Raw genomic sequence first — 23,663 nt, 5'->3', positions numbered from 1 at the left:
CGTCTGTTTTTATAGAAAACTTCATAATTTGGAATTTCTCTGCCTGAGACATTTTTCAGAAGTAATTTGAACTTTTTTGCCTATAACTTTTCAGAACTCTCTCAGCAACTTTAGTTGTCCATTATCAGGTTTTCAATGTAGTATTCTTCACATCTACAGTCATCTAAGATGATACTTGGCATATGCCCATACCACTTAGAACAACAAGAACTGCGGTGCCAGCCAAGACCCACCATTCTCCACGCTCAACCCCCTCCTCCTGATATGATTCTCTGTTATGCTTCTTCCACCTGGTGTCCATTTTGTAGTCCACCTACTTTGGCCCTTAGGGGGGGTCGGGAGCAAGAAAAACCAGGGCTAGCTTAACAAAACCTCTCAAAGGACACCAGTCCCTCCTGCCACTCCATAAACCCAGCTAGATGGAGTTTTCATGGCAATTAGGGTGAAGAGATGAGTGGCTCATTTCCAGGTACCCACTGGCCTTCCTCTGCCACTGGTACCAACATTCTAAAATCTTTCACACTGAAGCCATTAGCACAGCTAGTCCGCTGGCAAGGACTAATTGTTTGCCTCTAAGGAAGTGACAGTGATTCTAATGGTGATGCCGTCATTTAGAGGCTCTTGAGATCAGAGATAGTTGCTTTACAATGACCAGAGGTGTTCAGGTCAGGCATATGTTTTTACGGGGAAAGTTTCAGATGCTGTTGCTGGATGTTTGTGTAAACCTGCTAAAAACTTTGATCTAACTACTTTAAATGACCCAGTTCTGGGTAAGTTCCATTACACTTCCAAAGGACTTTAAACTTTACTCGAAAAATTAGATAACTACTACAAACATCTTGGATATGTAACTGCTGATATGTAATTGCTAAGTTAATGAAAAAAAACAATTCACACTTTTTCACAGAATTCAGAATCATAAAAAAAATCACATTTAATTACAGATTCTGTTTTCCTCAGGAAATAAACAGTTTATTCGTATTGTTCCCTGTTATTATTACGGTTTGAGCTATGTCGGCATTTGGACAAGATCTCAAGGAAGACATCAGTCATGTCTGATACCCACTGTTCAGCAGGGGGTATCAGAATGTTAAATCTCTGGCATGATATGTAAAAAATGCTACAAACATTGTTAGTGTCTTTATTCTTACAGATGAATAATTTCCTCAAGTTAATAGTTAAACCAAGCGGGTAAACCTCTTAAAGTGTTCATGATTTCTTCAGCAGCAGAGGGGATGACACTGTCACTGAACAAAGCCTATTTTTAGAAAGTTGATAAAAGCTAAAAGTTGAATTCTGACATTCATGGTTGCTGTCAGTTTTGAGTTTACAAACTTTTATTATATAATCAAAATGCACTTCTAATAGGTTCAGTTACAAAATATGCACTTAAAGCATCAACTATTATTTCCAGACTTGAGTTTTTATACAGTCCAATCCTAACTCTGTCAAAGTTTAAAATCTTCCTCAGACCTACTTCTCTTTATAAACATTTTTGTCTTTGTGATTGGAATATTATTAATATGTGAAATCCATAAAAGATAATGACTTTTGCCAGGATTAACTTTTTCATAACAAGAGAAATCAGTTCTGTGGGGATGACCAGAATGCCTCGAAGCATCCAAGCTGCTACTGTTGCCATGGTAATCATCATAGAATCAGTATTTGAATACTCTGTGTTTTATTTAATGGAACCCCCCCCCCCCAGAAAAAAATAGCCCATTAAATAAGAAATAGTGATCCAACATTATTCAGTATGCACCAGCATTAATTATTGCTAGTTTTTGTAAGACAAGGACATTTTATCTTAATCTTAGTGATCTTTGTGCTTCAGTCACAGTTCTCATCTAACATTACCAGCACTGACACTGGGACAGGCTTACAAGTCACAACTACACTAACAAGATGTTGAAGAAGTCAAGCGTCTGGAAGAACGTCCAAATTTGCAAAGATGACCCCCAAAAATTGAGTGCCAGATATGCCAAAGGAACGTGGCATATCAAAAATTTACAATTAGTTTGGCAAATCATCTGATAAATGTGAGTAACAGCTGAGCTGTCTTGCAAATGCTAAAATTTTCTCTTTTTCTGGTGTGGTTGATTTTAGTTATGCATGTTACCAAATTATAACACTCAAGTCGAATTTTGAATTTTTGAATATTTGCGGGTAATTCTCATTGAAGCTTTGATGCCCCAAAGATGGTATTCGGGACAGTTCTGGTTGAAGAAAAGATCTTGTCAGCCTTATAGCAGTTAGTATGTTATCTCTTTAAACTCTTAACAATACAAGCCAGCAACCCCTGCTTGTTTATCCTTTGAAAGCTCATGTGTTTATCTAACCAAGCCATGACTGATTACTGTTCATTGGAAGGGGCAGCCCTTTAATTAGTCAGGGCTCTCTGGGGAGCCATTACCATGGGGGAATCTTGCCCCTCTTTATTAGCCAATTTTAAAATTGCCTAAGAAAAGAGACAGGGAGAGGCAATTTGGTTTCCACAGACAGGACACCAGCTCCTGTGAATATGCACGCTGGGATGTGGGCTGCGGAGTAGTTGGAGGGTGTGGGGACAAGTGACAGGGGTGATAGATGACCCTGGCCAGGCATCATCTGGGGTCCCTCACAGGGTAACAAAAGGAGATTCAAGTTCCAAAGGACTGGGAGATGAGAAAACAATTCTGATGAAAAGGAGATAAAGAGTTCGGAATGACTGACAGTATTCCTGTCCATCACATGTATAAGCAGGATAAGCTTAAAGAAAAACTTGAGCCTGACGCTCAAAAGCTACAGAAGAATTTCTCTGGACCTCACAAGGATTCAGTGTTGTGCCCAAGGCCATTTAGGTAGGTCAGATGCCTGCCAACACTGGTGTGTGAACCAGGGCCCCCTTGGTAAGGGAGGATCTCAGCACTTCAGCACGTCACCCCAATACACAAGATTATCATAAAAAACAATCCACAGTGAACTCTTATCCATAGAATAATGAACAAATGATTGCATTAGAAATAAACTATGGTGGTAATGATCATTTCTTCCAAAAATTAAGTCATTCCTGTCAAAGTCAGCCTTTTCTCTTGTACCAAAGTTACAGAAGGGTGAACCCAACAATGTGCAGACACTAATTCCTGCCAAGGACAGACTTGATCTCTTCCAATTTCATCCCTACACCTCTTTGAAAGCTACTTTAATTAAAAGTCACAGTGGAAAATGAACACATTTCACTCCACAACTCTGTCCGTCTCATACTTTTTTTCTCCCTCTCTCTCCTTGAGTCAGTTTTCATAAGTCTACCATTGTTCCCCAACTCAGCTGCTCATTTCAAATGATGTCAAATCAAGAGGCACATCACAGGAGCTGACTAATTACCAGCGCTGATGCATGTATTTTAGCCATCTTGTTTGGAAATAGAGAGATTAAGGCATGGAGAGACATATGTTGTCAAGTGTCGACCTTGGAGAGACCGGAGACTCATAGTTCCATGCTGAAGTGGCTTCAGTGGTATATGAAGCCCCTCAGACAACTCCCGAATGCAATTACAGCAGGGGATTATGTCCCTTACTCCACAGTAGGATAAACTCAAACTGGTCACAGTGTGTGTTTAAGTGTATGTTTTTTTTGTGCATTTGGAAGTGGAAGGGATTGTTATTGGCAGCCGATCCCCCTTCACACCCTCTGTTTTGGGGCTGTTTCATTATGCAGGCCTTCTATCCTTTTTCTGTTCGGGCAGCCTGAAAAAAACAGTGCAGGGTATTAAATATAGTTTACAGATCATTGTTGGATGTTTTTGTCAAAAGGACTTTCAGATTCTGTTTTGAGTGATGACAGGTTGTTTCCGATGTTTATCAGACAAAACTACTCATCTATTAAATAACTTTTTTTCTACAGCAAGACTGGAAGTGCTGTGATACTTCTGCATGGCACAGCAGCATACCCTTTGTCCCCTTTAGTGTCGTCAGTGCTGAAATGAAAGGAAGAAATATTTTACTTAAAAAAAAATACCTTTTAATACCTTACATGGCAAGTCTGCATTCTCAAAATGGTTTAAATATTTCAGTCTAATCTAGAAGTAAATATCTGAATATTCATTTTTATCATTATGAAAAATGTGAAGGAGACAAACGTTGGTTTTACATTTTCAGATTAAATACGAAAGACAGATTTTAGATGAAAATACTGCATGAATGTCTGTCATATATACATCCTTCAGAGACATCTGAAAGTAGAGATCCATCGTACAACAGAATTTGCTTCAGCCAAAATTCAGCCAAAACCATAAGTGAAATTGTAATCTTTAAGATGCTAAACTTTCTTCTGCTGCACTGATAATATCCAGTGAGGGTGTGCCATCTTTTAGGTACATGAACTTTAATTCAGAGAGTCTTTGTCGCTTTGTCCAAATTTCACTGTTCCAAGAGAAAATGTAGAATGTCTTAATGCTAAAGTGTATGCTTTTGCTACACTTAAAAAGTGTAGTCCTCTGATTTATCATTGCACTCCAGTAACATTGTCAGACTCACGATGGACAGCTTTTTAAAAAAAGGATCAGAATCGATGCAGCAGAACCAGTGGTATATTTTTTACTCCACACATTCTTCTTCCTCATCAAAACCTGGAACCTGCATTACCCACAATGCAACTCAACCATCAACACTTCAAATGGAGATACGGGTGCGCTATGCAAGTAGTAGTAGCTAATGTAGCCTGGAGCCTGCGGCATAAAGCAGAGATGAGGAGCAGGATATAGAGGGCTGGTAAACTTTTTTTACTTTGCAAACTCTTCAGCCCAAACCAACGCTGACTCAAGGCATCACTTGAGAACATTTATCACGCTTCGCACAGCTCCCTCTGGATGCAGAAAATCCTTTATACAACTTTTTTCACATATGCAATAAAACTCCGAAACAAATGTAAACAGATTTTAATGGGTCAAATTGATGGAGTTCCCCTTTTTAGGCCTTTTAAGACTTGGGTTCAGTTTCCATCGAGCCTATAAGGTTCAAGTCTTTGTTTTATTTAATGGGTCCATTGATCAGATATATCTGCTAAATATCACTGAAATAGATCCAAATCAAGTGCTTGCCCACTTCATTGTACTGCTGCTGTTATATAAATGAAACTGAAACTAAACACTTTTTCTGTGGCTCAGCAGGTCACTCGTTCTCAAAGCCTTAGGTGTTTTAATGGAGCACAGTGGGGCGATTTTGACAGCTGTCATTCCGGGATCTGGATTTATAGCTGATAGGCTGCCTAGATCAAAATGTCTGGATTTGCCTGCTGTGCGTCATCAGTTACGTTACGTTACTTTCAGGGTAGCCTCATTGTTTATCATCATGGGCTCACTTTAACATCGAGTCACTGACTGGTTACTCAAGATTGATTCTTCCATGGCGGTGTGAGCGAATGAACTGGTGGGAAAAGCGTAAAAACAGCAGGTTATGGAGAGTCAGCCCCCAGCAGCGTGTCCTTCTACAATCTGTCTGTAGTCGCCTCTCAGCATCAGGTGTTTAGTGTAGTTTGAAAAGTGTGTTTTTTTAACAAGGTAAGGGGCACACTGGGCATCAGTAACAGTCTCTTGAAAACAAAATATTTCCTCCTCCTATTTGGCGCCCCTCCGGCTGACAGGGCTATCACAACGAAGCTGGAGGGAAAGGTACTCTCTCTCATTCTCCTTTTCTTTCCTTAGCTACCGAGGGGTCACATGTGCGGCTGCATTCAAGGGGCATTAGTGCTCCATGATAATCAAAGGCTGAGTATAGAGAGGGAGGGAAGCAGGGATATAAAGGGACTCAGTTGGGTGCCAAAGCAGCCCCCTCTGCACCCAGTGCCTTTTAATTAGGCTCACAGCAGGGATACTGCACCGACACACACGCCGCTCATCACTCACACACAGATGCACGCACGTACCCATATAAACTGACAGTTACATATATTTTTCTGCCTCATTATTCCAGTGTATGTGTCATCTCCATTTTCTGTTAAATTGGGGGTCTGGATGTCGCAACTTCTGTCCCAGGAGTTGGCAGGGGAGCAAAGGGGGTGTGTTCTGATGTTCTGTGACCCTTTCTTTTCAGGTAACCCTGCTATGTCGTGAGCCTTTTGTCTAACAAAGGGATTATACGTAGATGTCATATATGTTCAGTGGCATCAATTTATAACCTTTAAAGTATCACGGAGCCTCTGTATCAAAAATCTGCATCCCAAATATTTGAAACTACATGTTTTAATTTTAATTGCAGAGGACAAAGAGGAGAAGTGGTGATTAACATATTATTATTTCTTCAGTATTCAATCAGTTATTACATGGCAACAAGATATTGTTATTTGGACAAGATGTTAAAATAATTACATGCTGATGAATCACACAGCTTTAAGCTGGACATTGTTTCTGAGTTCATCTCATGCTTTTTGTGTGCTGATTTCTGGAAGTTTGCGTTGCATGTTTGTTAAATAATAAATCAATAAAAATTGTAGATCACATCAACAAGAATTCCTCATTTTTCCAAACTAAAAAAATCCAAAACAACTAAAGCAGGTGTTATAAATCTGTAATACTGAAGGGGGAAAACAATACATTGTCATTTGCATTCATCAAACTATCACAGCTGCATAATTCCAAGCATAAACTTTACTGTCCTCACTCATTAGATTTATTGACATGGTCATTTTTTGAAACAGAGGCACTGAAATGTAGCTTGCCATCTGCCTGGACTCCTCTGTTTGCTGACTTTTGGTCAGTGATCTTTAACCTTGCATGGACATGTCATGACACCAAAAGTCAACCCGATACAATAGGCTCTAAAAAAATAAACTCATAATTGTTAAAAACATTCAAACTAACTGGATAGTGTTGGATCAAAAACCTTTCGTCTCCATTCTGTGAGAAAAGACATTCCTTGACCATGAACAAACTATGAAATTTTGGATTATCTTTCAGTTGGTTTTTGATTAGAACTGTGGTATGTTTGATTGGTACTGTGATTTTTACATGCCGGGTGCACAATTCATATGAGTATACTGTATATCAGTTGAGGAGTGATGACAGTGAATTACTAAGCAGGAAATGGAGGGAGGAGGGTCTATGATACCTGAAGGTCAACAATGATACAGTCTTATCCATTTCATTTTAGTCACATTAAGGAAGGACTTAATATGATCATCAAGGATCTCATCAGAACCTGATGTATGTGTGTGATTATAGTGCATAATTGCAGGCCATGTCTATTACTCAGTCATTGGCCCTATTTGTACTTGCAATTGCAGAACAGTGTGTGCAGCAGAATATGCCTGCTAATAAACTTTAGTTGGCTGCAAAATGTTTCCCAGCACTGTATTTCACCTGTGAACACTTAAGACAATGAGCTCATTTATGATTTATTTATTATCAAGTTATTTTCTAGCATGAGTTTTGTGATTAGTTACATCATCAGAGTTATTACTAATATCTCACTAAAATTACTGAAGCTGTTATAATGACTTGACACTATACTGAATGCCAAAACATTGAGCTGATTTAGGACTTTTACTAAAGGTATGAACAGTCCCTTAGTCCAAACATTCTTGTGTTTAATTAACTCCATTGCAACTTAATTAATACTGACATGCTGTTGCTGAGTGCAGTCGAAAGATTCTGTGTCCCATTGTGGTTTGAATGGTGTCTCGATAACTGCACCTTTTTACTCAGCAAATGCTATTAGAGTAAACTTTAATTACATTTTGTACGCTATTGACAGCAATATCAGCAATAAAACATTTAAATATAAAATCTGGGATATCCATGTCAAAGAAAAAAAATTGGTCGGATTACTTTATATTATTTTATTAGTTATTACCCAAAGTTCATGTTTAAACACCAAGACAAAGTTGCAGTCACCTTACAACAGGTCCATAATTTCCTAATAATTTATTAGGAAGATTCCTGGAAAGAAGTATGTCATTTTATCCTATTTATATGGAATGTCCTTGAAGGAAAAGCTACATAAAACACGAGTAAATATTCATTCATTACCCATTACCTTTACTCAAACTTTAAATCAGTCACCATCCCTCATACTACATGTAAATTTAGCTTTTTGAAATCATAGTTTCATAGTTTTTATGTAATTAAAGTTTAGATATTTTGCTCTTTTTAGACCTCATCCGATTTTAACATACAGTTAGTTGCTCACATTCAAACTGTGCTCAGACACAAAGTTAAGCAAATTTTAGCCTGGCGTTATTCACATAAATTTGACTGTTGTTTCCTCGTGACAATTTGCTCCATCCCGGGCAAATTTGCCTCTAATCAAGTCTTTGAATTTGTATGCAATTGTGCAGCCTCTAAAATTCGCTTTGTGCCCTGTCTAAACCAACAGTCATTTGAGAGCCCTTCAACTGAGCCATTCAACTGATGAAATTTCAAATTTCAACACTTTCACTGTTTAAACTTATGCTGTCACTTCAGCTGATTTCAACTGTTACGTGCCAACTGACACTTTTTTAAATTTAATTCAAGTGCGGTCAGATCTTACACTTCAACCAACCTTTCAACTGCTAAACAGCAAGAAATTAGTGACACGAAAAGTAAAAACACATGCACAATTTATACACTGCCCTAGAGTAAAACTTTTCCCTATAGCAGGTGCCAATTATTGTATATTCCAGACAGTAGACAGTGAGAGTTGGCCACACTGGTCAGGTCAGCTGTGGAGGCTAATGGTGTATTGAGCTGTGGACAGGCCGTGGGTCAAGAGGCCTGAGTGGTTCAGCTGCTCCACACCTGGGCTCCAGCAATGATAAAGTGAGGGTATGGGAGAGTGGGTGGCAGATCTTAGCACTCCTCTCCACCATGAAGAGGTACATTCATCCTTCATCAATTCTGTCTCTCCAGTCTCCATCACCTCATGAATTATCCTCCCCCAAAACAAAACTCAATGAGGTCGTCCGCGGATCAGGAGACAACGATGACCATTAGCAGTCCTTCATTCACTTATGTCAACTGTTTTCCTTTGTCTTTCCACTGATGCCTGACATTTAGGGAATTACATACCAACCCAGTCCATCTCATGTTGGTGACTGCAGGAGTACCTCTCCGTCTGACTGGAGAGTGTGCATAGAGCTCTTTATGAAATCAGGTAAATCTGTTTGCCATGTTAGCTCTGCAGAAAATATCACAGACTGTGCTGTGTTGCAATGAAAATAAAACAACTAGAGCAAAAGCTCCACATTTAGATTGGGATTTTGGAATTTCCATAGTGATGACATTGCAGACTATATCATCATCTACCAATTATTTTCTTCTTGATTTAACATTCATGAGATGTTAATGAGCTGAGAAATGTCCCTAATTCAAAAAGCTGCCTGTGATATTGAGATTTAATTGGGTAATGGTACCCAGCTTCTGACCATTTTGGATGGCATATAAACTTTCAACTGCACTGGTTGGCTTGTTAGAACATCCAACAACTCACCCTCTCACCCACAAATCATGTAAAATTGCTTCACAAACAAGGCAACATCTGCAGAAGAGGCTGATAATTTTTTTTATTTTTTTTTAACTTTTTACTCAAGACAGAGAAATCACATGCTAACTCACGAACAAAGAGACATGAACCATGAATAAACCCAATTCCAAGAAGACCCCCCTAAAAAGTCTGGATGGATTAGCTTTAAAGTATCCAGAAGACAAAGCACGCATCTTCACTCAAGTATGCTGCTTTGTCACGCCTCTTTCTTCTCTCCTTCATAGGTGCTTTAACTTGGATTCCCTCAGTTCCTCCCTCTCTCCTGCCTCCCAACTCCCTCAAAGGCAGGGAGGCGTGACATGATTTTGGCCCTGACACTTGGCCCTACCTGAATGTTTTGTTTGCAGCGAGTGGAGATCAGATGTTTTTGGTCATTACACCGCCTCTCATTAGGTCTCCCCTTTCGTCCAAATAAACTTAATGAGACAGTGTTTAATGTCCAGAGTCCCTTCCTGCTCCTGATATAAAGATGCTGTGTGTGTTAGGGCACGTCGAGCCAAATTATCCCAACGTCTCCTTCAGTGATGGCACCTGGGCCCCCTTGTCGCTCGGGGGAGGTTAGCTCAGGATAGGGGAATCCACTGGGGGTAGAGGGTTGGAGCCCAGCTGGAGGAAGTTAAAGAGCTAAATGCTGATTGGGATGGCTTGGATGAGAGAGCTGTTTTAGCATCAGGAGAGTCAATGGGGGACTCATGGGGGTTCCTTTGTTTGAGGACATGTGGGAGAATCCAATATAACTGTCCTGTGGAAAATTCCAGAGTTGGGATGAATGCATTAATTTGGTGTTTGTTGTGAATGTTTAGCAATACAATACAAAGGACTCTGCTAGATCCCTGAGGTAAATGTAAAAACTGATGATACAGACAAGAGCTGAAAAATTCATCAATCAATCATTTTGTTGATGGACACCAAAATAGGCTGCTATAATTTTGATAATCAATTACTTTCTTACTTTAGCCATGATAACAGCACGGTTCTAGGGGTGGCAGTGTCAGTCTGCCTGTCGGTTGGTTGGTCCACCACTTTGGTCCAAACTGAAATATGCCAACAACTATTGGATGGATTGCTAGTTAAGTTTTATACAGACATTCATGGGCCCCAGAGGATGAATCCTACCAACCTTGGTGATTCCCTGATTTTTCCTCTAGAGCCATCAGTAGGTTGACATGTGTGTCTTTTAGTGAAATATCTTGACAACTATTGGATTTGATGAAATTTGATACAGATATTTGATACAGATATCAGTATGATGTCCAGAGGATGAAGACTAAAGACTTTGATGATCTGATATTGAGAAATATCTCAATATCTCAAATTGGCATTTTGTTCAGATATTCATTGTGGCCAGATAATAAATCCTTACTTACTCTGGTGATCCCTTTACACTTGCTCTAGTGCCACCATGATGCAGACATTGTGGTTTAGAGTGAAATATCTCAACAATACTAGAAAGGCTGCCATGAAAATTGGCACAGATCAGGCTGAATTGTTTCAATTATTTAGACCCTTAACTTCACATATACCACCATCATCAGGTCAAAATTTCAATTTGTCCAATAATTTGCTTTAACGACTAAAAACCTGCAAAACTAATAAGGGGGTTTTCATGCCTTTGATAGAGTCAATGGGGACTGACACAGGTCCCTGGCCAGACTCGAACGTAGGACGTTGCAATTCATGGTCAGTGCTTTAAATATCCAAGGCACTAGGGTAGACTGTTTAATTTCCTAAGCAAAAGTAACAAAAATTCACTAGTTCCAAATTCTCAAATATGAATATGTGCTGGTCCTCTATAATACTAAAGTTACATGTCAGAGCAAAAGAGCAAAGTAAAAAAAACAAAAGTCAACTGCTTTCTTTCTTTTTTGATAGACTTCTCAGTCCTTTCTGAAGTGTTGGGGTGATTTTCCCTGTCTGCTAAGAAGGCAGGGGAGACATGATTTCCACCGTGACTGCTCTTTTTAAGCCTGGTATGCTTAAAATGACATGTCCACTGCAATCAGTATCAAGGAAGCAGCCCACATAATGGTCATTTCACACCTATGTGGTAATGATCCAATCGGACCACTGAGATGATGGGAGTGAGATGACACTGAAATTGATGGAGGATGTGAAAAGCTTTCTCTAAAACTAATGGCTCATTTTCAAGCACTGCGTGAAAAGGAAAGCCTAAAAGACTGAATATGTGTTAGTAATTAGGTTATGTTACTGTATAGGCATGTTTTTTTCCCCCTCACTGCTTTTAGCACCATTTTGATGTCGTATACATTTTTAATGTGATGATACAAAGGCAGACTGGGCTTCAAGGCTAAGGAAGCTTACAAATGATGTTGGGATACATTTAGCTGAGTTGATCAATCAATGTATTAATTAATCAATAAATCAATTCCACTTTACTAACAATTAAGTATGTAAGTCATGTCTAATTCTAATTTCAATAGCGCTTTGCATCCAAGGGAGAAGAATCGTTCTGTAATCAGTGTGCCTGACATAACAGTTTAAAAGCATTAAAAACAGTCCTAGTTAGTCCTAGCTAGCTTGTACCTATGTGATAACTGAGAACTTTTAATAATTTAGTCATACATGCACAGTATTTCATGGTGCTTCAATTCATTGCAAAGTGCAGTTTGGACCGAATCCTTGCAGAGACACACTGAAATGCAAAAAGCCTGAGAAGAACACGTCAAAAGTCAATATGATTAGTGTAGGTTTTTAGCCATTTCAAATTCATGAATATTATACTGCTGTGGAATGCTAATAATAATCATGTTGGGCTGCCACAGTCTAGAAATCATTACAGTAACTACATTAAGACTTTTCAGCATGAATGAAAATAGGCTGCTGTATAAAATGCTACTTTAATATGACTGTACCACCAGATGACTTATACCACCTTGAACTGCAGGTGCTACCTGATCATCTGATGGGTAAAAACACCATTACATTTAAGTTGACAGGCTGCACTTTAACTTCATAATCATTGTGTCACTTCACACATGTAAAGTAATGAGTTTGGGGACATAAGTGGGACTGCACTCAGATACGCTTAAATGATAACACTTGAGGCCATTCCTACTGAGGCTCATGGGTAGCAGATGTGGCCCAATCAAAGATGAGCATGGAGACAAAAATAAATCCATCACCCAACTGAAGGGAAAAATTAATGTTGCTGCCTTCAGCAATACAAAGGTTGCTTTTTAGACCTCCTTTCACATAAGCCTTGATTCTAACTCATAAAAAAGTAAATATATATATCTTCTCACATCCATTCAACATCTCAAATGTCAATGACATTGCAATGATGAGCACAAATTAGAAATATGCAGTCGCAGACAATGAAAAACATCCTTCTCATGTGAAATTAAGTGACACAAACACTGTTAAGTATACAGTCCACCGAGAGAAAATCAGCATTCAGCACAACAGAACTTTGTGGTATTCACACTAACCTCCGTCCTCCATCTCTTTCAAATCTTAGCAATCATTTACAGTTTGGAAAAAGAAACTGTGCCTCTGATGATAAGCCCAGGATTATGGTCACAACCATTCTCTAATTATAAAAAAGCTATTGTCAAACTTCAAATTCATAAGGTGTCAGCAAAACTGGTTGTACAGAAAGGTGAAGACAGTGTCCTGAACATGTGCAAATAAGGTCCAATCTCATTAACTTTAAGTTATGTCTGTACATGTCCGCAGAATATAATGACAATCTCTTGATGGTACGTAGATTAACATAGATCCTCACTATTTTGTTCAGATGTGCTTTCTGGAATATTAAAACACAAATGAGGCCAAAGAAGACTTGACCTTACTGCTTTTGGATGTGCCAGTAAAAGATCCGGCTGAGACCCACTTCACCAACATCTTCAACATTTCTCATTGAGACCTCAGCTAATATACGTACGCATCAAGCAATTGCAGACCGATAATCTATTGTACCTTAAGAATTTGGATGAAATGAAATTTAAGGAAAATTACTTGGCTGGACTTAATCTTAAACACGACTTGACAGGAGAGTGAACAGGGCAATCATATAAGTCATCAGACAAGTTAAGCAAGAGATTGATCTACAGTGCTTATTTGGAAGATAAGACAAAGACAAATATTAAAGTTATAACTCAAAGTTTCATTTGTTGATTTGTGGTGTGCATACACCATTTTATGATGCAAAGGACAACGACTGTAGGTATTTTGGCTGCATTCACTTTCAATTTAAACTTAAAAGTAATATGGATCGAAAACTACAACATTTTTGTATTGCAAAAAAAACAAAAAACATGACAACAGAAACCAACTACTTTCTGGCTTCCTTATCCTGTCTGTGGCCCTGACCCCAGTGGTTAACTGAAGATGTCAATCTTTATACAGACTTTCATTTTATAGGAACACAGATTTTCAACGCCAGCAGCTCTGTGAAGCTTGTCTTGCCATGCTTTGAGCTGAATGCTAATATCAGCATGCTCACCTGCTCATGATGACAATGCAAATGTGCCGTTGTTTAGACTGTAATGTTTTATATGTTCAGCATACTCGTTTACCATGTTAGTGTGCTCAGGTAGTTACTGATAATACTTTACTCTGAAACAAAAGAGGAAAAGTCAGAGGATTATTAAAATCATTAGGATTCATCCTCTGGGAACGATGAATATCTGTAATAAATTTTGTGCCAATCTGTGTAATAGATGTCAAGATATTTCGTTGAATAAGTGAAAAATATTACCAGCAAGTCAGGAGAATTCATCCTCTGAGCACCATGAATATCCACACAATAGCTGTCAAAGTATTTCTCTATAAACCAAAAATGTGGTGGCACTAGAGGAAAAGTCAACGGATTACCTACGTCTGCAGGACATTTCCATCTATAAAGCCACACTGCTAGTGGGGCTAAATATGGCTAGATAATTTCTGAAATCAGCTGGGCATTATAGTTTTTAGCTAACATCACTCAGATAGCACTACATTGTAAAATTAGTACTATTTTCAGACATGGATTAATACATATTTGTTGCTTTTTTGAGTATTTACAGCAGGAGGATGCTGTATCTGTGTCTGAGACTAAATGAACTGCAGTGTGTGTGTTCAGGGTAATGAACAAACATGTCACCCAGTGCAACAGCGAGGCTCATTATGGTGTTTTGTAATAGTTTTTGGACAACAATGGAGCTCTGTGGCAGAGATGAATAAGATATATCAGACTTTGGATACACACACAATACTTGTTAGTATGAGACATTCAGTGTTGGTTTGGGTCTTTTTTTCAGGGTATTTGTTGACAATTAGAAACGCATAGAATGTCACCAGACAGATTATGTAATTTCAATCAGAATATGAGCCACACTTTAAGAACATTTATCTAGTCTAAATGCAAATCCAATTGTAAATGGTACATTTCATCTCTTCCTGAAAGCAGACGTGACAACTAATTGACAGCTACGGTTTTGACATGCAAAGGTTAGACTGACCAGTGTTTCCTGTCTTTGACCTTTTTTGGACAGCCAGTCTATAGTCCTCCTTCAAAAAGGATCTTCCTGTCGCTTTGGCCAGGTCAAGCCCTAAATGACCACAAACACACATACCGCCAACCACTTGACAGATGGCAGAGCAGGCTGGGATGACTTGTAGTCCCTGAAGGACACCAATCAAACACTGTCACAGAAAAGATGAAGTACACAATGACACAATCCATCAATCGGGCCATCACATGACCAATTACACACTCAAAATCCAATAAAAGGTCTCATTCACTGCCTAGGGATGACTGTGTCATGTTGGGCTTTACACCTCCGGAGCAGTAATGGGAAAGGGATTCAGTAGTTTCTGGAGGAAGTAATTTTGTGTGTTGTGACTGTTCAACTTATTCAAAACTTTAAATTCTGATTAGTCTTACTGTATTAATGTGCAATTCTGAATATTGTAATAAGATGTATGACAATTGAATGAGGGCTGCTTTGGAGTCTTTTTGTTGAGGTCAGGGAAACACACACACACACACACACACACACACACACTCACACACAAACCGTGTTATTCCTTCTGATTCTTTCTGTGACCTTTTTTTGTCAATAATGGCATCTTTAAAAAAAAAATAAGACAAGGACAAAAGTCTCCCATATGGACAATAAAGTACAGTATATCTAATGCATGTACCTATCATTCAGCTATCCATTATATAGTGACAAACACATTGATGAACAATAAGTCACTGAAAGAGGTAAAAAGCCCACCCCCTTTCTGTATAAAAAAACAAGTAAAAACATTAAAAGTCAAAACTGTATGATACTGAAAATTGCATGGTTGTCTGCCACCTCGGACACCTCTGCAGTACAGTGGTTTCGGGCCAAAAGCAGCTGTCTGTTCTTTGGGATGGAGGCAGGCAGTCCCACGCCCCTGTAACTCGGTCGAGGGGCGCTTGCTTGTTCATCTGTTTACCCGGAATCCAACCCCTCCAGGATCCAGCTCTGCAACTCTCCTCGGATCCACGCCGTATTTTTCCCCACGCTTTTCCAGCGTAAAGCTCCGAACGTCACATTCCCTCCCCTCCCCTTAGCAACAGAGGCAACATGGCGGCGTCCAGTAACTCTGAGCATTCTCCAGAGATATCGACGCCGTTAAAGATACCGAAAACCGAGGTGCCATCCCCTGAGTCGGAGGATTTGAGTGACAGTAACCAATACCACTCCAATCCCTCGACACCTAACCGCTTTTCGCCTTTGAACGTGGGCTCAGGGACCGCGGGCCGGACGGCGGCCTCATCCTCCTCCAACAGCTTCACGGCTTGCCGGGGGATGTCGTGGACTCCGTCGGAGACAAACGCCCTCATTGCGGTCTGGGGCAACGAGAGGCTGACGGAGGCGAGGATGCAGCAGCTGGAGGTCGCAGGCACCGTGTTCTCCGGTAAGGCCCCCGGTCCTGCCATGTACGAGCGGGTGTCCAGAGCCTTGTCGGAGCTGGGATACGAGAGGACCCCCTCGCAGTGCAGGGAGAGGATGAAGGTAAATGAGGTTATGAGGACACAACAATGGCTGGAACGCTGCATGATCATCCTCCATCCTCAGGACCTCTACCTGTAGCTCTGAGACTAAGATGGAGTTGTTGACAGTTGCTGTCACGCATTGCAGTGCAGGTTATAGACATATAGGACAGGAGAGGTTCAGAAAAAGAAATCCAAAACCTTTTTTTTTTTTTTTTTTTTTCTATCCCCAGTTTTGTTGACCTAACATACAGCTAAAGCACACTGACAACAGACTATGCAACAATCAAGTCTCCTCATAAGCCCCGAGTTTCAGGCTGTTGACACTGATAAAAGTAAATCTGCTGACACACCTCAGCCCTCCATCAGGAATCCCACTCAGATTATCCCCTTGGTAGTACCACGACATGTGTCTTCAGTACCCGTAATACAAAATAGTGGCTAGGTTTAGTAATAAATCCACTGGATAAAACAGTTTACCTTTTCATTTAGCTGAGTTGTTTCCATATGATGACCACCAAATGATCGCGGGGTTGGCAACGTTAGCAACATTGCTCGCTCCAAGACCCAGAAATTGTTGACTGGATTAAGGTGGAATCGGACCCTCGCCAAACCCTTTGGTTAAGTCATTCAGTCATTCATCCATTCACCTATCTGCATGTAACAGACGGATAAGGTAATACACATATGTTTGGCACTCACCATCAGAAAGGACAGCCAAAGATTGTGTCAGTACGCCACGGTCATGCCACATTTCCATGAGTTTGACACCATTGCATTAGATTTCAATATCTGGCATCAGGGTATTTGAGATGGCATGATTGCCAAAAATGAGGTTCCTAATGTCCTCCCCTCACGTTCAGTAATGCACCAATCCAACCTCCCATCTCAAAAATATCTTTTGCGTCTTGTTCCTTCACTTGGTTGTTTGAGCTTCTCTGAGCAAAGCTCAGTGAGGCAGAAGGAGCAGAGTTGCTATCTAGTTTATTTAACTTGTCAAAGATATATCAGAGACATTCAAAAAAACCAGAAGACATAATCCTTGGCTTCGAGAACGGTGAGGGTAGGAAACCGACTCTCAAAATTGCAGGAAACCAGTTGAAAATGTGAAAGAGTGTAAATTTCTTGGCATTACAATGTCTGCAAGCCACTGCAAGGAAGCAACGTTCACAAAATCGTAAATTGGTTTATCAGAGATAATACTCAGGTAAAGCTATAGTCTAGTTTTACTCTTCTGTTTTAGAAAGTGTACTAACTTTCTCTATCACAGTTTGGTTTGGTAGTCTGACCACTTTGGAAACAAATGCATTAGAAAAAATAGTTGTAAAATTACCGGCCACTCCTTCCCATCCCTCTCTTCAACTGATACATTTTGCCTTTGCTAAAAGGCTCTGAACGTGGGTAGAGAATATTCTCACCCAGCTGCTCCTCTCTTTGAGGAAATTCCCTCCGGGAGAAGATTCAGACAACTCCGTTTTATATCTGAGCTCTTTAAAAGTACATTCCCTGAGGCTATTGACTCTTGAATGGTAAACTGGCACTTTAAAGTACTTTTTTTTTTTTTTTTTTTTAGGTTATGATTGACTTTGTAATTATTTCAGGTATTTTGCATATTTTTTAAAATGATTAGGTTTTTTGACTTCTGAACTGCAAACCTCTGGCGCCTGTAGGTATATTGTTTTTAACTTATCTTCTGTATGCAAGGTACTTTGTGTATTTTAATATGTCCTTATGTGTCTGATGTTTTTTTTTTTTTTTTAGTATGTTGTGTTAAATGACCTCACCGAGTCAGATTCCTAGTATTGTTTGTGGTAATTGCAATAAAGTTAGCTCAGGTAATTCAACTCAAATAAATTTTCAAAGCAGGGTATTTTTAGGTCTTGAAACATGTCTGCGAAAGATCACTTTTCTGAGCCACTCTCCTTCATTTAGCTTTGTACATATGTAATAAAATTTAATGGTACTTCATCCTTGCAATGTTTCAAACAACTTCCTAAAATGCAGAAAATATAAAACTATGCTGAGTCAATCTTTGCTAATGCTAGCTAATCAAATATATCATTGTCAGCATTTTCAACAGAAAAATGTATTTATTTTGCAGCACACAGGAATTCGTGAACATGGATCTGTGGTGTCTGGCTGATGCCCATTCTGCTTACTAAAGTCAGTCTTGGGGCCAATGCCAATACCGATCCAACGAATCAGATTGGTGTAACTCAACTTAAGACATATTGTATCCCACAGCCAGACAAATTCAATTGTTACTAAACATGAAAACTCGTTAGACTTGCTGTAATCAACCAGTTTACGTTGCTATGAAAGCGCAAAGTGTTATCGCTCTGCTTTGTGACCCTTTCTGTGAGTCACCATAGTGTAGAACTGGAGCAACAGCTGAGTAATAATTGTTTGTTTACATACTGTATGAGCAGCCTAAAATCACTGAGTTATCCTCCCACCAAATACAGACACTCCGGCGCTGCTACAGCCGTGTGAAGGAGCATGGTATCGGCAAAAGGAAGAGCAGCTACACTATAGAGCAGCTGGAGAAGGTGTTTGGTCAGGGAGGCTGGGACTCCCAGAGCTGTGCCCCAGTGCTGATCAACAGCAGTGGGCTGTATCAGGAGATGGAGTCTGATGGCAGCACCCTGGAAGACTTCTCCCAGGAGGACTGGTGCAACCAGGTGCTGGATTCAGCTTTCCAGGAGGGAGACATGGAGACTGGTGAGTGTGTTAGCAAGCAGTGGTCCAATAGCAGTAAATAACACAAGAACGGTGCGGTTGAACTAATAATTGGAATTTTTTTTCCCTTCAGAAGAAATCCAGGTGCCTAAAAACAGAGCTCTACAGATTCAAGCAGAGCTGTCAGAACAAACCCAGTAAGTCACCGACAACAAAGGCTGACATCACTTTGTCTTTGTAAACTGAAAGTGTTTGATTTAAAGCTTTGTGTTGTAGGTTAACTCGGCCTAATTGTTACAAATTACTGTTGAAAGGCCAGCAGTGTAATTTGTTTAGCATTACTCTGAATGGGATGTGCTTAGCAAAAATCTTGTTGCGGTTATCTTTTCCCTAATCATTCTCACTTTGATAGCGATGAACTGATCAGGGTAAGGTAAAAATTGGCCTTAGACCATAAATGTACAGTGGAACAAAGATTATCTTAGTCATAAGATTCTAGGAAATTAGAAAGTGGGTTTGAATTTGGGGATTCTCAGATCTACTGTATCTGTGTGAGGTGCTGTCTGCCACAGTGTCTTTTTCGATACCACCACTGGGAGTCGCCAAAGCCAGAATTTTTCAAATCACACTCACCAGGACTCCACGTTGAGTTTATCCTCTGTAGAGATATTGGTGCATAAATATGTATCGAAGCTGCTATTTCTCTGAAACTGAGCTTTCATAACCATCTGGTGACTAGCCAGACAAAAATGAAAACCAATGAATGGGGCAGAGTTAACAGAAATATTCTAAGCCACAGTAGCTCCCAAAGCCAGGCTAACAAGGAGCTGCTTATTTTGTCTGGCAAGTCACTGCTTGTGTAACACGTTCTAACATGGAAAACGTGTTGTATTACTTTTTATGTGTCTTGGGCTCTCTGCAGAAAGAGGGACATGATGCAGACTGTGATGCGTATCCTTGAGTCAGTGGAGCTGAAATGGGAGCACTTCCAAACGTGGACTGAGTTTTCACGGCTGCACCTCTCCAACAAACTGGCGATCTTTGGCGTGGGCTACAACACGCGCTGGCGCGAGGACGTGCGTTACCACTACGCTGAAATCAGTTCGCAGGTGCCGCTAGGCAAGAGGCTTCGTGAGTACTTCAACCCAGAGAAGCCCGAGGGCCGCATCATCATGACCAAAGTTCAAAAGATGAACTGGAAGAATGTCTACTACAAGTTCCTGGACATTACCATCAGCGAGGCTCGCTGCCTGGAGCTGCACATGGAGGTGGACTGGATCCCTGTATCCCAGTCCAGGGCATCAGGCTGCAGCAAAGGCACATCCCACTACCTCCTTCCTGGGGACATCCCCAAGGCGTATGGACTCTACGCTGTTGGCTATGAAGCCGTGTTGTCCTCTAACGACAACGCTCAGACCTCTTCCCAGGGTGACAGCGAAGACCATAGCTTACCTCAGTGCGAGTCAGAAAACGGGGCTCAAAGTCTGGTTGATGGAGAAGGAGCAGGGCAGGGTGACAGGACTGGGGCTAAAGTCACTTACTGCTACTTAGGCATAGCTGAGGATAGGACCATACAGCAGTGTCTCTTCCAGCACTTTCAGGGTTCAGGCAAACACTATGTCCATAGCGAGCTCTCCGCTGTGACGCGTTTCCTGGGGGAGAACTGCCGCGGTGGTGTCACGCGTCAGGATGGTGAGAGAGGTGAAGACTCATCTCAGCGTTTTGCCATTTACATAAAATTCATTGAGGTGGAGCTGGACTTCCTCTCAGCAGGGTCCTTGGTGGAGTGCCTCGAAACTGCTGTGGGTTATTCCTTGAAATACAACAACAAAAAAACATCATAACTCCATACTATAACAGTGTTACTGATTTGTATTCACTAAAGATATCATTAACAAGTTTTGCCGCCAGCAAGGCAACCTGAGAGGTGAGCAGTTCTGTTACAAAGCACGGATGTGTCCAAGACTCTGGCCTATTTTTGCAGTCTTTTCAGCTCTTTTGAACTGACTTTTCATTAGATCCTTGTTACGTCTAAAAGGGATTTAAGTGCACAATATGTCAAATATATTGAGTATAGACATGGGAACAGTAGCTTAACTGTTGCAGAACTGCAACATCCAAGAAGTATGTACTTATTATTTTAGGCTAATGTGCACTACAAAGGTTTTTCTGCTGCTTGTTTAGTGTAGATAAATGTTGCCTCATCAGGGAGTCTGGGGTTGGCAAGGTGACTACTGCAGTATGCATCTGTCTACCTCAGTAGGATGTAGCAAACAAGGCAGTGAGGGGACCATAGTGTGTATTTATTCTTAAACTGCCTTTACTTTGACTGTTGAGGTGTGGACCTGAATTCACAAAGCATCTAAGTACTGGTTGATTTGTCTTGTGTTTTGCACGTGTGACTGGGCTGCAGCTAGAAATGCCTTCATGCAAATTAGGGACAAAAAGCAAAGAATCATTATTGGCCAACGTGGATACCTGTTGGTCCGCCAGAGTGAACATCAGATGCACTCTGTAATCCGACTGGCATGGGAGCGGCCTTTGCCGGTTGAGCGTGGTTTTCACTCCATTTCAGCACACGAAACAACACAGGCCGCTTTAGCCAACCCATAACGATGGTGCTCAGCAGCAACACCTACAAGCTGTAAAAAGATGAAATTGAAGTCACAGCATCTTTACCACCTGCTGCTGTTTAATTATAAGCTGACCTCACTGTGCCGCCTGCACTCCATTTAACCATGTTTTTCGCCCTTGCCCTTATGTTAGAAAAACAGCACGGCGGTAGGACTAAACGGAGCACACATGTAAGCTGTTGTGGTTATGTGTTTAGCTCTCTTATTGACCCTGCTGCCTGATTGTTTCTAGCTCGAATGCACATTCAAATGCTTGGCTACGTTGGTAGTATTCAGAGTTTTGCTTGCTGCACAAGCACAATCTGTTGGAGACAGCATTGAATTTTGACTTTGCTAAATATTTTGAAATACTGCCAGATCAGAAAGGACATTACTAATCAACTTCGTATGTGGTTTTGGTGTCAGGTTGTCAGCCAAAATGAGAAATCACTGATAATAATACACAGGACAGTAAATATACTATAAGCCAATATGTATTGGTGGTCAGTACTTTGGAGCATCTCTAGCTGCAGTTCAGGGGTTGTGTGTCTCAGTATATAGCTGTGTTGACGAGTTACCAGCACCTCCCAGATACTGGTATTTCAAATGCACCAGTCTCACAGATAACGCACAGTCTGCAGGTGTTTGTGATAATCTGCTTGTGCGCAGGTACAAACCAGGCCGAAGAGCACTGATCTGTGACTTGTAGTCAGGTTAAGACTATAAACTGCAGAGGTTAACTCACTTTTGACCAATAATCAAACTGAATGATCATGATTCTTGAGGTTATGTGCAATGTGCCAGGAAAGACTGTGTACAGAAAAATCAAACAATGGAGAAGTCCATATTGAATCTATGTATATGAAATCGACCTTATATATCTAAAATATATATTTAAGAATATCAATGTTCATGAGCATTCCGGCTTTTGCAAACTTGCAATGTTCATTTGTTCGGGTATACAGTATATAAAGATAAATATGATATTTTCTATTTTATTGGTTGACAAAATGTCTTGTATGTGATTGTTTTTAAGTCACTGTCGTGTATGTTTACATGTTTGAAAAACAATAAATGGGGCAGTCACTGTCATTTGCCCAAAAGTGGAACTGGGTTTGTGTGTATTTGTGTGAGCCGTAGGTTGGCCTGAGTGCTGTACCTTTTTAAACGCTGTTAGATGTCAGGATGTTAACAGTGGATAGTGAACATCACTACCATTACACGTGCTAATCATCAGCATTTAAACATTACTGAAATTTCAATGGATGTGTCTGAAGTAGTTGAATGAGTGTGGATTGAGACCTGGAGGATGTCATTCACACATGTGGCCAGGAGATGGCCACAGACAGCCACTGTGGAAAATCCCTAAACGCTAGTGTAGAAATGGCTGTAATTTCTTGTCACAGAAATAAAATCTATCAAAGCCAGTTTAGAGAGGCATTACAGTGTGATAAAATAAAAGAGCTGACTAATCGTTTGAAAGGGTCCCTGAGGGAGGCAGTGCCACATCTGACAATGTGTATTTCTGTTATGCGTGCAAGGAGACGATGTTACAGACCTTTTGGAAAGTAGCCTCTGGAACTGCAACAAATGTCTGGACACTTTTGCAGACTCACCTCATCCAAAAACAGTATAATAATGATTTAACTTGAAAAATGATGTGACATTATTACAAGTAAGGTAAATCGGCTGTTTGTAGATTTAACAGTTTATACATTAAGACACCAAAACAAATAGAAAGGCATGTACTGTGCTCTGCCCTTTGTTAGTTAATAATTAATGTTAAATTTCCATTTCTTCTTCCTTTCATCCATTCACTATTTTATTTACATTGTAGGTGCAAAATGTTTGACTCAGTGAAGGAAATTACACATACATAATGTAAATAAATATGTCATTGTGCCC

The 23,663-nt window shown here is 40.3% G+C and overlaps 1 protein-coding gene across 1 annotated transcript; it reads left to right on the top strand.

Annotated features, from left to right (window-relative positions):
- Positions 1–16,039: 16,039 nt before the first annotated feature.
- LOC120802207 (myb/SANT-like DNA-binding domain-containing protein 2) lies at positions 16,040–22,841 on the top strand. Its single transcript, XM_040149759.1, has 4 exons — positions 16,040–16,489; positions 18,933–19,188; positions 19,280–19,343; positions 20,069–22,841. Exons 1-4 carry the CDS (start codon positions 16,058–16,060, stop codon positions 20,988–20,990), a joined length of 1,674 nt encoding a protein of 557 aa, XP_040005693.1. The 5' UTR covers positions 16,040–16,057; the 3' UTR covers positions 20,991–22,841.
- The last annotated feature ends 822 nt before the right edge of the window (positions 22,842–23,663 follow it).

The sequence above is a fragment of the Xiphias gladius genome, chromosome 17 (assembly GCF_016859285.1).
Source record: "Xiphias gladius isolate SHS-SW01 ecotype Sanya breed wild chromosome 17, ASM1685928v1, whole genome shotgun sequence".
NCBI classification, from domain to species: domain Eukaryota; kingdom Metazoa; phylum Chordata; class Actinopteri; order Istiophoriformes; family Xiphiidae; genus Xiphias; species Xiphias gladius.
The sequence above is the reverse complement of the archived record's forward strand: the minus strand, read 5'-3'. Positions and strand labels throughout refer to the sequence as shown.